The following is a 13,971-nucleotide window of genomic DNA, read 5'->3' on the forward strand; positions in this document are numbered from 1 at the left end:
TGGCATAGCTTCTTCCCACAAATCATGGCACAGAGACACTGCCACCAGGAACAGGCAAAGTGATTTTATATTCCAAGACCCGTGGAGCAAGGAGGCATATTGCTAGGAGATGAAAAATAGGTTGGAGATTTAGGCAGGACCTTCAAAACGTAGAAACTCACACCATAGGACCTACCTTAATTAACTAGTTTCAGGTGGGTGAGACCTATTTTGGGATCCAACAGAAGGTGGGAAGGCTGGGCTTCCTACTTGTTGAAACCACCCTACTCTTCATGCCTGAGACCTAATGGGGTAAAGTCACCAGGTACTTGTTTGGATTCTGTTCCTGGCTCAGAAAATGACACAGAACTTTCTTCCAGTACTCAGGTCTCTTTTGTGGTGTATGAAAAGGAAGAGGTTGTGGGAATTCCCAGGGAGCTTTGATGTCATTTGCTGCTGGAGCTGAGGGCATTGAGTTGGGCTCTTGGTTACCTTAGGGTGTGTTTCATGTCTAGCCCTCATCCAGACAGGGACAAAGGACTTCATATGGCAAGCATAACCTTGGATCTGGATATTTCTTAAGTTATGAAGAAATATTTGTTACTTCAAAGAGGAGAAATAAAAAGGGGGGAAAAGACACTGTGAAAAGAGAGTGTGTTGCTGGTCTTTCCCTCAAGGAGAGAAAGAAGGGAGAGCTGTGCTGCTTTGACCACTGAAAGTCATAAAATAATCCTAATTAAGCCAGCAGTGCAAATGAACACTGTAAACACACTGCCAAGGCTCAGGAAAAATCAGTCTGTGGACAAGAAAGAATTTTTGTTAAAATGAAAAACATGTTTTACTCTCCTGCTCCCCACTTTTAGAGGAAGGCCCTGTCATTAGATGTTGTACCCTGCTTTTACACTGGGAACAATTTTCCTGGAGCTTCATCACTCTTAGAACCTGAAAAAATGCTAGAGAAAGGCACGTAGAACTTTGTAAGGTTCAGTTCCAGATTCTAATCATATAACAACCATATAACACCAGGGACAGTTGGGATTTATTCTCAATGAAAATTAAGAGAAATATTCAGCTATGGGAAATAAAATGAAAGTAGAATTACCACATCAAATAAGTCCAGTGTGGAAGATGAACACTGGACTCTCAGCAGTATCAAGAATCTGCCCTTCATCATCCAACATCTCTAAGATGTTTTTCTTTTTCTATCAAAGGATTTATAAGGACAACATTTCCATAGCTCCCTCTGAAAGCCTGTTTTAGTGTTAATCACCCTAACCATCTAGGGATATACCTGATTAATACATGAATTTTCCTGTGTCCCATTGTTGGCTCATTTTCCTGGCCGGGGGCTGGGTATACATGCTTGGTACACCCAGAAGATTCATGAGGATAAACGGTTGGGCAGATTCTAATTTCAGAAGCAAGAGACTCTGCAACAGCATCTCTACCATGTCAGAGTTCACAAGCTATGTGAGAGGTTCTGATACAAATTTAGGGGAGAGATAGGAAGATGAGGAAAGATAACTAGACATGGCAGTTCAGAACTTGGAACAGTTTAGAGCAAGATGCTAGTTTGATGATTCTCTACTGCTTTCACTTTGGCAATAAGGAAGTACTTATGGCACTGGCTATGCAGTGATTTTATTGTGTCTGGCAATGGTTTCTTTGAATGATTGTTTTGAGAAATTTAAAGAAAGACAGGTTCAAGTGAAAAAAAAAACAGTTGAGGTATCAGTCTCAGAAAAAGATAGGATGTTCAGCATCTGAAAATTATCTTTCCATTTGATCTTGATGTTTGATACAACCTTGAATACCTTTCTGTGTCTACTCCATATTTTTACCATTTGTGAAAAAAAAAAAAAAAAGGAAGCTCTTACTTTATAAATGGTGAGCTCTCTGAGAAGAATAAAAATGGTATGGCACATGTCTTGATAGCTCAATGAAAATAATGACTCACACGTAAATGTGCTTATGCTTAGGTGTGTTTCAATAGACCAGGAGTGGCCAGAGCAATTTTTATTTTTTTGACAACTGATGGCCTAGTTCCTGGAGAGCATCGGCAGCCGACAGTGACTCTCTACCTGACCGATGTCCGTGGAAGCAACCACTCTCTTGGTGAGTCTGACAAATATCCCTTTAGGGCCACTGGAGGACAACCCAGTAGACCCAGAAGTCAGCTTGATGTCTGTCTTTTATGTTGTCTGGGATCTCGCCTACATCCTACATCTAGGTTTTGGCATCATCCACCTATTAAGAGGATAAAATGAATACAAGATATGGAAACATGGTACTAACAATGGCTGAAAATATGATTCATCTCTGTTTATCTTCAGGAACCTATGGACTGTCATGCCAGCATAACCCACTGATTATCAATGTGACCCATCACCAGAATATCCTTTTCCACCATACCACCTCAGTGCTGCTGAATTTCTCATCCCCACGGGTTGGCATCTCAGCTGTGGCTCTAAGGACATTCTCCCACATTGGTCTTTCGGCTCCCAGTAACTGCATCTCAGAGGACGAGGGGCAGAATCATCAGGGACAGAGGTACAAAGTTCCCTTTCTTTCGTTTCTTTTTCTTGTGGCTGTAATGAATGGCTCACATTTACATAGTGTTATGTATAGAGTGTTTGCTCAATCACTAACTGAAAAATGAATTTAGGAACTACTAAAAAGACATAGGAAGCAAGGAAAGAATAATCTGTGGAAGGCACACTTGGGTTTTATATTTTGTTCTTCTTTCCTTCGCTGACCACAATTTTTATGTAAATATTTAATGTCTTTACAAGGTCTTAACATCTTTTTTACATATAAAACCACCAACTTCAAATCAACATTGTTATATAAACTGCCAAAAATTCTCTGCCAAAAACTCAATGTTCCCTAAGCAATGTATATTTTTCCACTTATTTCCACCTGGACAGTGTATATAGCAAGTTTAACAAATACTTGCTAGGGTGTGTCATATAATCTTTTAGAATTACATGTGGAAATAGGAAATGCATTAGCTACATATGTCTTTCTGTGGATGTCTGTGATTGTCATCGTCTAGACAGATGTGGCTATGAGGTTCACTGGCATCTCAGCAGCAGCTATTGGAGGGACTGTACTCACAGTGTTGGTGTGCCCAACGTTAGGGGAAGGAGCTTCCCAAACACAACAATCTGTTCTGCATTTGGGCTAGAATCATTCTGTACATGGTCTAATCAATTGAGTGAGACTACAGGTGACAGGGTTCGTTCCTCAGCGAGGGAGGTGAGATCACTTACTTGTTACTAGGTGATTATGATCCTAGTGACAAAAGCTGGGGTTCCGAGAAGTACTCCATCACCAAAAAGAAATTCTGGTGCCACAAGGCTCATTCAAGGTATCCCAGATACTCAGACCTCACAGGGATGGGCAGTAGAGAGTACTAGTATAGCATGTTAGTTATCTATTGCTGTGTAGCAAATTATACCAAAAGTCAATGGCTGAACACAATAAACATTATCTCACAGTTTCTGTGGTTGAGGAATCTGGATGCAGCTCAGCCAGGTATCTCTGGCTTAACATCTCTTATGAGGTTGTAGTCAGGCTGTTGGCCAAGGCTGTAGTTACCTCAAACCTCAAGCAGAGCTGGAGAATTCACTTCCAAGCTCACTCCTGTGTCTACTATCAGGCCTCAGAAGATCCGCATCCAAGCTCACTCATAGGTGTTGGCAGTGAGCATGCTCACACAGAAGTGGCTCAATTCCTTGCCAAGCAGGCCTCTCCACAACTATCTGAGTGTCCTTGTGACATGGCAGCCAGTGATCCAAGACAGAAAGAGAGCCAAAGATGGTGAACACTTGAGAGACTGCCCAAGAAGGAAGCCACAGTCTTTTCATAACATAATATTGGAAGTAACAGTCCATTACTTCTGGCATATTCTATTCCTTAGAAGTGAGTCAGTAAGTTCAGTCCATACCCAAGGGGAGGGGTTGGCATAGGGGCATGAATCTCTGGGGTCCAGTAATAATAGTTTATGTTAACTAAGCATTAACTATAAACCAGGTATTGTTCTAAGTGTTAGAAAGGGATAAACAGTAAGGGGTAATGAATATCATAAGGTTAACTAGTTCATCTACAACTTTAAAGTCTTCTTTCTTAGTGAACAAATGCTCCAAATATTAACACAAGAATGTAGACTATTAAAATAACATTTATTAGAATTACGGCCTCTCTCTCTCATATATTTTCAAATTATATTCTCTACTGGCTCTACCTCTGGCCTTAAGCCATACAGCATTTCTTTCAGGTCCCTGAAACATGTGTTCTTGGTGAGCTTTGCACATAATGTTCCTTTCCTACTTTCTTGACTGCCTTCTAATCCTTCTTCACTTAACTCATACTCTACCATCAAGATTCACCTTCCGTGAAGTTTTGGCAAACTTCCTCGCTGTTCCCATAGGACATACTGCATGATGCAAACTCTGCAAAAGCAGCTGTCACATTGGGTGGTAACTGTTTGTTTACTTGTTGTTCTTTCTCATTAAACTCTGAGCTTCCTGTAGTGGATAATTCTGCTCAGTATATCTGAATACCTACAGAGGGCCTAGCACATAGTAGGTATGAGAAACTGTTTTAGATGCCAGTTACCAACTTTATCTCTAAATACTCCATGGAACAGAACTGAACAAGAAAAACAAAAAAGTAGAAGTTACAGCCTTTCTAGACATGAGGAACAAGAATTCCCCTTACAATCATGGCTGTGAAGTTTCAACAAAGAAGTTGATTAATTATAATTACTGCTGCTAGTTCTTTTTCTCATGTGGCACTGTGGGAAAAACAAGTTTTATATGCATGCATGCAAACCAGGAGAAATAGGATATGATTCTCCAGTTTACACTGTGTATCTGGAATGCATAAGCATTTCCAAACCACATGTGACTGACAGGAGCCATGCAAATTGACTTTTCCTTGTCAGCCAGCAAATCAGTGCAATGTAGTAAATTTTGATATACAGGGAGCCTAGTAAATCTCATATACTTTAATTGTGAAGATATCTGAAACCTAAATCCCTATGTATTCTCAAAGAGTCCAAGTGTTTTTGCAGCCTGTATCAATCACGGTTGTATATGTAGATGTACCACAATATAAAACCCTCAAATTCTGGGCAGTGAGAGGGATTCCTGGCTACCTCCTTCTTACCCGTTATGACCTGAATTCCACTGATACTTACATGGGCAGGGGAGAGCTGACAGATGCCTGCCAGTAGAAGATGTGTTTTCCATTTTGTATTTAAACATTACTGACCAGTGGCCCATCCCTCCTGCAACACTACACTTTAAAATCAACCTGATTGGCCCACAGAATCTCAGATGAAAGCCAGGAAACCTAAGTCTGCCTCTCCAGTGATGTTCATCATGACCTTTGTCTTGGACAAAGTAATTTCTCCTTGCTTCCCACTTAACTACTAACAACACAGAAGAATACGAAAACTCTTATCAATATGAAAAAGCAAGGCTGGCAGCCAGAATCTGTGAGGATTTCCTCCTGATTGCAAATGTATTGGAGTTAAATTGAGAAACATAATTGGAAATCAAAGCATGCACTTTTTATTTTCTGGAAAGAAAAAACCATTTAAAGAATAGAGCCATACTAAAAGAGGAGAGGGAAACAGGTTATTCTTTCTTCATTCCCTGGCTCCCTTAACTTTGTTCTGTCTCAGTCTTGTTTCCCATTCTGTTATGATGGCTACCCAGTTTATGACCCTTTGGGCTTATTCTGCTGATCATGAACCCCTTAGTCTTGAAAACCAAGTTTAGTTTTCCTGATTTTGGCCACCAGTGCTCAAGAAGAGCTCAATTCATTCTTACCCTCCAATTGTTTCCAGCTCTAGCCACTTTAGGGATAGGTTCTGCACAACTTGCCACAATATCAGGAGCAGGCAAACCTCCAACCATCCCAGGATTGTGTTAATAGCTTTGGGAAGTGGAAACCATCTATTTTATTAATGTAATGGGATTTGCAGTGTATCTAAAATATAATCCAGACACCAATATGTTAACATACCTAAGTGAGTGAATTCCTTTACAGACAAACAGGACTCTTTCTACTTTGGAAATTTACAAGGTCAAGATAGAAGAGTTTACCAGTAGGCAAGAATTGCTGATGGGCATGTGGTTTCTCCTATCGAATTTTGTTCTTCCAATCCAATGGATACAATGAAAAAAAATGATTGTAATTTCTGCAACTAACCTAATAATATATCCATAAGATCTCTGAGTGCTGAATCTTCAAAAGATATAGAACCATTTCCAGGACATGGATTGATGGCAATAATTGAAACTTTTGACTACTCTACTCATCTCTTTACAGCATTTACACTTTTTCTTCAATCTGCATAGATTTCCCTGTTTACCTGGTTGAGAATGTGGTGTCAACCTTTTATGCAATTGTGCTTCTTTCATTTTTCCCTTGTATTCCAAACAATTTTTGATTTATATAATTTGATGTTAGATAGTTAAATATATAACTTTTTGTGAGCCTTTTATCTTTATTAGGATCATACATCTTGCCAATCCTTTTACCCCTTTAAATGCTTGTGTCTTTGTATTCTACTCTTTCTGGAATTAAAATTTCTATCCTTGCCTTCCTTTTGTTTGTATTTGTTTGATAAATATTTGCCTTTCTTTTATTTTTAACCTTTCTCTGTCTTTGCTGCCAGTGAGCCCCAGGCACATAGCTTCACTGCACTTTTCACAAAGACATGCAGATTTTGCCATGTCCAAGTACTCCAAGATTTTATTCCAAAAGTGTATCCCATGATCCTCAAGCTTCTAGGATTCTTTAGGACTCAGTAGCATTTTACCTTTAGGACGTTTATCTCCCAATATATAACGGCTTTTGCCACTGGTTCCACACCCCACCCCAGCTCACTAAGACTTTTATGCTTCCTAACCTAAAGTCTTGAAATGAGTAAAGAAAAGGCAGCACTGATAGGAACAATGGCTGGAGAACAGATCTCTGACCCATGCAAAACAGGGCCCAGTTTTCTGGTCTTTACAGGGGCCAGGAAATGAAGAAAGAATAACGTTTTTTTTTTCTTTTAGTATGGCTTCATCACTTATTCTCTCCTTTTCAGGAAACAAAAAGTACATGGTTTGGTTTCCAATGCTGTTTCTCAATTTAACTCCAATATATTTTTCAATCAAGAGAAAATCCTTACAGATTTTGGTTGCCAATCTTGGTTTTTGGTATTGAAAATAATTTTCATATTTTTCTATATTGTTGGTATTTAAATGGGAAGCAAAGAGAAATTACCTTATAGTATTATTGTGAGATTAACTGAAAATAACACATGTGAGATTTGTAGCACCTTCTAACACCAGGTTGGAGTACCACCTGGGGCAATTTTCACAGTATTCCCCATCTTTATTTTTTGCCAATCAGGTGTGCTAGTTATCAATAAATTTGTTTGTTTCCTCTTGGTTCCAAATCCAGCCTTATCTCCTATACTGTAATATTAGAGCTGGATTTTTATCACTATTTATCCTTTGCCAACTGGCATCATGTTACGCATCATCAGTAGAGGGTACTAGAGAGACAATGCCGGTCCTAGGACGGATTTTCTCTGCTGTTTCTGGAGTGATTTCTTCTCTTTTGTTGCTGTGACATGCTTGGCCAGTGGTGTGCAGCACACCTACAGTCAAATACAGCAGACATTTTTTCAGTTGGCTCTTCATCACAGTCAACCAAATGTGGCAGCTTGAGAAATTGTGATGCTGCTGAATGCCATGGATTACTAGCATCCCACATTCCAATGGCAAGGGACTCAGCATTGTACTCAAGACCAAACGCACAATCAAACTTGTCCCCAAATCCCATCCTTGCGAATCTATCGTCTAGTATTAACCCCAGTACCATTCCATCTCAGTTGGGATCCAATCAGGACACAGTAATTAAAATAGAGAAGTTTCATAAAAGTAATTATTAACCAGTAATGGAATTAACTACTAAAGGGTAGGAAGAACTCTAACAAATAAAAGAATGATTGATAAAAGTAGCAACCATTACTTTTATGAGTGATAGAAGAGTATCTAAGAAAGGAACAAATATGGAAGAGGCCACCAACCCAAAGCTGAGGTTCAGATCTCATTGGAAGAGGTGGGGCTGTGGCACATTGTGTGGCAGAGAAGTTGTGGAGGTTCTACAGAATGGAATGGGGCTGGTAGTCAGTAAATGCTCACTGGGGTGCAGGTAAAAGCTCATGAAGAAGCTGGCTCTGGAACACAATTGGGACTTGCTGGAAAGCTGTCACTGTGGTGCTGCTGGAATTTTCGGGGAGTCTCCCCACTGGGCACTAATGAAACTTGATGGGAGACATCCACGGGGTGCCACTGAGACTTGTTGAGAAGCCAGCTAAGATGCTGGTAAGACTTGCTGGGACATGTGGAGTATCCCTGAAACTCACTAGGTGGTGAGCACCACTGGTTGTCCCACACATGGCTGGAGAAGCAAGGAGAGGAAAGCACATAGGAATGGAGGCAAGCCTCTTCATCCTGCAATGTCTCTCCAGTGCCATCTACTGAAGAAAAAAGTGACATGCTAGCTGGTGAAGAGAAATGTTTTCATGGTCTAGCTCTAGTATCATAAAGCAGAACAATGAAGGGTGGATTTGGAACTGAGAGGCAATAAGTTGAAAACCAGCAGAGAAAGTAGTCTTGTCAAATAACCAAGAAGAAACCCCTTTTCTCTGTGTCTTATGTGTTCCACACAGGAGTTCTTTCCTGGCTTCAGTACTATTTTTCTTTTTCTTTTTTCTTTTTTTTTAGAGACAGAGCATCACTCTGTCACCCAGGCTAGAGTGCAATGGCGCGATCTCAGTTCACTACAAGCTCCACCTCCCGGGTTCACACCTTTCTCCTGCCTCAGCCTCCCAAGTAGCTGGGACTAAAAGTGAATACTATGTTTCAATATAATTTCTGAACAGATTTGAGCTAATTAGAAATTCTTTTTTTAATGTTTTGAACTTAAGTCCTAGACCAACATAAGGCATAAATACCTTATTAGTTTATTCAGTATAAATACACATTCTGATTGAGATGGAAAACAAGTAACAGATACTCATAAATATAAAATCCTAGTGGGTTCTAAGGTTTGCCTTAAACTATAACTTATCAAAGCCAAGTGTTCCAGTATAAAATTGAATAGGATATTAATCTTTTAAAATAAATATCCATGTAGAAACTAGGGTTCTTTCTTCTCTCTCTTGTTCTCACTCTCATTATATGTGTATATGTGTGTGTGTTTGTTTGCATGTGTGTATCCATGTGTGTTTGTTTATAAAAAGAGATAAACTATTTGTTGTTCAGAAACCATTTAAGTGACTCAATTGAACAGGAATAATTTTTTAATTTAGGAAACTGAGACTCAAGTGCACAAATTTACTTTATTTGGGATTAGCAAAAGTAAGACTAGAATCCAAGTAACTTGTTTCTAGGAAGGAAAGCTATTATGTAAATGGCAAACTATTTCAGAAATCTACTCTCATGTCTACTACTCTTCAAGAAATCCTCCCACCCTCTCTCAAACTATATTTTGATTCAGGTAACAAAAGTTTAACTAGCCCTAGAATAATCAAATAACAGCTGTATTTTACATCTACTTATGTAAACGGGCATATTTGTTTAGAGGAAATGATGACTTGTAAATTCAGGCTCCAAGTAATACAGGCGAGCTGGAGGTACCTGATGGAGTAGGATACCAAGGGGAAAATTGTAAAGATACTTTGGACTTTTGGGAAAGTGTAGGAAATATTTAATTCAGATTAGGGCAATTTTATGGGCACAACCCAGAGGATTTGAGGTCAATAGAAAAAGAGAAGTTTTGACCCAGCTCCTATGGGGTCCTAGCCCAGACCAAAAAAAATTAAAAAATAAAAATCTTGTTTCTTAGAAAAGAAAAAAAAATCTGAAGAAACATATTCCACTCTCTCTGAGATTAAAGTACATCTAATCCAGGAAAAGAAACATAATTTTGAAAGCCTGGCTTATGTGTGTATTAGTTTTCTAATGTTGTGTAATAATATTACTATAAATATAGCAGCTTATAACAATGCTTATTTATAATCTTACAGTTTCTGAGGGTCAGGATTCTAGGCAAGGCTTAACTAGGTCATCTGTAAGGCTATAATGAGGTGTCAGGAATGTGTTCTCATTTGAAGACTTGACTGGGGTAAGTCCATTTCCAAGTTCACATGGCTGTTGGTATTTGGTTCCAAAAGACTGTCACACTGAGGGCTTCAGTGTTTTTTGCTGAATGTCGCACAGAAGCCACGGTTACTTCCCTGCCACATAGTCTGCTCCATTGGGAAGCTCACCTATGGTAGCTTGTTTCTTCAAAGCCAACAAGACAAAGAGTCTCTCAGCAAGTAAACTACAATCTTTTGTAACATAATCACAAGTGTTACAGCTTATCAACTTTGTATTCAATTGATTAGCATCATGTCACTGGTCCCACCCACACTCTAGTTGAGGAGATTATGCAAGGGTAGAGATTTCAGAAGGCAGGGATTATTTCCATCACAATAGTTTAGCCTGAGATAAGCGAATGTATGCAGTACCCTTGGAGTTATCTGACTACATGTGTCTCATATCCTGACAGAGCCACATGCTATAGCCATGTAGTTTCAACTTACTAGACAGCTTAGGACACAAGGGATACACAAATAACTTGCTTGTAGGAAAAAAGCATGAAGGAAAAGTAGTGATTCCAAGAGTAAGGTCTTTTCATAGAAATTCCCCAGCTCTTGATAGGTGGATTATCCAAGCAGTTCTCTACCAGAGAATGTCCTCGCAACTCTCTTTCATCCAGGAAAAAACACATCTGTTTTATGAATGATACCTGTCCAGATTTTTTCCCCTTATTCTTTAGTCTGCTTCAGAGCCATCTTGTTCATGGCTCACCTGGTATGTTTATGGTATCATCAAAATGAAATTTAATCAGTAATGTTAATGTGTTTCCTAGAAAATAAGATTATAGTCATGTACCACATTACAACATTTTTCTCAGTGAAATACTGTATATATAATGATGATTTCATAAGATTATAATACAGTATTTTTGCTGTACCTTTTCTATGTTTAGATTTGTTTAAATACACAAACACTTATCATTGTGTTACAATTGCCTACAGTATTTGGTACAGTAACATGTGTACAGGTTTGTAGCCTAGGAGCAATAGGCTACGCCATGTAGCCTATGTGTGTACTAGGCTATATCATATAGGTTTGTGTAAGTACACGCTATGATATTTGCATAATCAAATCACCTAACGACACATTTCTCAGAACATATCCCAATGTTAAGTGACACACAACTGTATATAAAAATACAAAAATTTAAAAGTTATGGTTACTGTTTCGATTACCTTTATTCTGATTATTTTTATGATGATGGATAACTGAGAGTTAGCAATTTTGATCCAGTCTGGATCATACGCATATTTGCATATTTGACCACATTGGTGGTCATACACATACACCAATGTGGTCATATATCTGTATGAATATGTGTGTGTGTGTCTGTGTGTGTGTTTGTGATTATGTTTCACTTTATGCAAGACAGTCTTGAAAAAGGTTAATGCGATATGCATTGAATTATAAAACTAATTTTTAAAATGATTTACATTTTTAAGTGGTTGTGCCATTCAAAAGAGCATTGTTTTATTTTTAAGGTCTTTATTCTTTTAGAGCAGTTATAGGTTCACAGAAAAATTGAAAGGAAGATACAGAGATTTCCCATACACCCACTGACCTCACCCATGCCTAGCCCCTCCTGCTATCAACATCCCCTACCAGAGTGAGACATTTGTTAAAACTGATGAACCTACATTGACATGTCATAATCACACCAAATCTATAGTTTGCATTAGAATTCGCTCTTAGTGTTTGTTGTGCATTCTATGTATTTGGGCAAACGTGTAATGATAAGTATCCATCATTATAGTATCACGCACAGCATTGTCACTGCCCTAAAAATCCTGTGTTCTGCCTATTCACCAACATACCCTACATCCCTGCTGTCCCAGACTTCTCACAACCATTAATATTTTTACCATCTCCATCATTTTGCCTTTTTCAGAATGTCATATAGTTGGAATTACATAGTGCATGGAATTACACAGTTTTCAGATTAGCTTCTTTCACATTGTTACATGCATTTAAGTTTCCTTCATGTCTTCTCATAGCTTTATAGCTCATTTATTTTTATCATTGAATAATATTCCATTGTGTGAATGTACAACAGTTTATTTATCCATATACCTATTGAAGGACATCTTGGTTTCTTCCAGGTTTTGGCACTTATGAGTAAAGCTGCTATAAATATCCATGTGCTGGCTTTTGTATAGACATAAATTTTAAAATGTCTTTGAATAAATACCAAGGAATGTGATTGTTGGATCATATGGTTAAGAGGATGTTTAGTTTTATATGAAGATATATTGTTTTTTAAGAAAAACATAAATATTATTGTAAAGAGCAATGGCATCCTCAGATCTTTTTCCTTTTCTCCTTCTTTCCTTTTTTCTTTTCATCATAAATCTTTATTTTTCTATTTACTTACATAAAAGTAAGCCTGTACTCTTGAACAACATGTAAATTAAGAGTACCAACCCTGTACAGTAAAAAAAAATGCATATAATTTTTGACCTCCCAAAAACCTAACTATTAACAGTCTACTGTTGCCTAGAAGTCTTACTGATAACATAAATAATTGGCCAGGCGTGGTGGCTAACACCTGTAATCCCAGTACTTGGGAAGCCAAGGCGAGCAGATCACCTGAGATCAGGAGTTTGAGACCAGTCTGGCCAACATGGTGAAACCCTATCTCTACTAAAAATACTAAATTAGCCTGGCGTGGTGGTGGGCACTGGTAATCCCAGCTACTTGGGAGACTGAGGCAGGAGAATTGCTTGAACCCAGGACACGGAGGTTGCAGTGAGCTGAGATTGCACCACTGCACTCCAGCCTGGGTGACAGAGCAGGACTCTGTCTCAAAACTCAAAACAAAACAAAACAACAACAATAACAACAAAAAATTAGTACATATTTGATATACTAAATGCATTATATACTACATTCTTACAAAAAATAGTAAGCTAGAGAAAGGAAAATCTTATTGAGAAAAATGAGGAAGAGAAAATATATTTACAATTTATTGAGTGGAAGTGGATTATTATAAAACATAAAATCTGAGTCAAGGAAAAATAATGAATTCACGCATTGTGTTATTATATGGTCCTATATGCAAAGCAAAAATCCTTAAACTGAAATTTACCTTTTGCATTAAAAACATTTACCAATAGGCTGTTATTATGGACATCATTTGGAGTCCAGCCTCTAGCTCTTGTATATTTATCATAAACCTGAACATATACATATAATTAACATGCCTGCCTTACTTTGCTAACCATGCTTATGTAAAGAAGAGTATCAAGTAATTTTCAAAAATGAGTAATCAGTGAATAATGTGTATTTGGTTTGGCTTGCAATGCCCCAGACTCACAGATAGAGACCTACAAATTCGTGACATGAATACTAATTTAGTCACCTTCATTGTCTCTGTTAGCCTCTGTTCTTCAGGTTACTGTTCCCTGAAGCAGGGCCTGCGAAAATAAGTAATCCTGGTAGAAAAATCAACAATTAGTCATCCAAATGACCCAAATTTTCCCTTTGCAGTTTATGAATTTGGGTAACATGCCATGTTAATCCTATCTTCAAGTTGACTTACTCCGGCTGCCTGGACTCCTCAGATCCCCGCCAATGGCACTATGTGCTAGTGACACAAAAGATGTCTCTAGCCTTAGAAAGCTGTTCTTGAGAAGGTGAATCTGCTGGCAGAGAAGACATAGACTTATTCATGAAGTCCAGTGCAGGTGATTTATGTGTCAACCTCTATTGTTCATGGAGAATTCACTGTAGACGTGGAATTATAGTTAGGAAGTGGAGGGATGTGGTAGAAAGA

The 13,971-nt window shown here is 38.4% G+C and overlaps 1 protein-coding gene across 2 annotated transcripts in view; it reads left to right on the plus strand.

Moving 5' to 3' along the window:
- Positions 1-13,971, plus strand: part of PAPPA2 (pappalysin 2) — a 400,048-nt gene that overhangs the window by 287,380 nt on the left and 98,697 nt on the right. For both annotated transcript variants that reach the window (XR_003306912.1, XM_026448236.1), the window contains exons 13-14: positions 1,959-2,094; positions 2,313-2,529. Coding sequence is in view for 1 of the 2 variants with exons in the window: in XM_026448236.1 (XP_026304021.1) it covers positions 1,959-2,094; positions 2,313-2,529 (353 nt within the window). In the remaining variant the exon portion in view is untranslated. The remainder of the gene's footprint in view (positions 1-1,958; positions 2,095-2,312; positions 2,530-13,971) is intronic.

This window comes from Piliocolobus tephrosceles, chromosome 1 (genome assembly GCF_002776525.5).
Source record: "Piliocolobus tephrosceles isolate RC106 chromosome 1, ASM277652v3, whole genome shotgun sequence".
Taxonomy (NCBI): Eukaryota; Metazoa; Chordata; class Mammalia; order Primates; family Cercopithecidae; genus Piliocolobus; species Piliocolobus tephrosceles.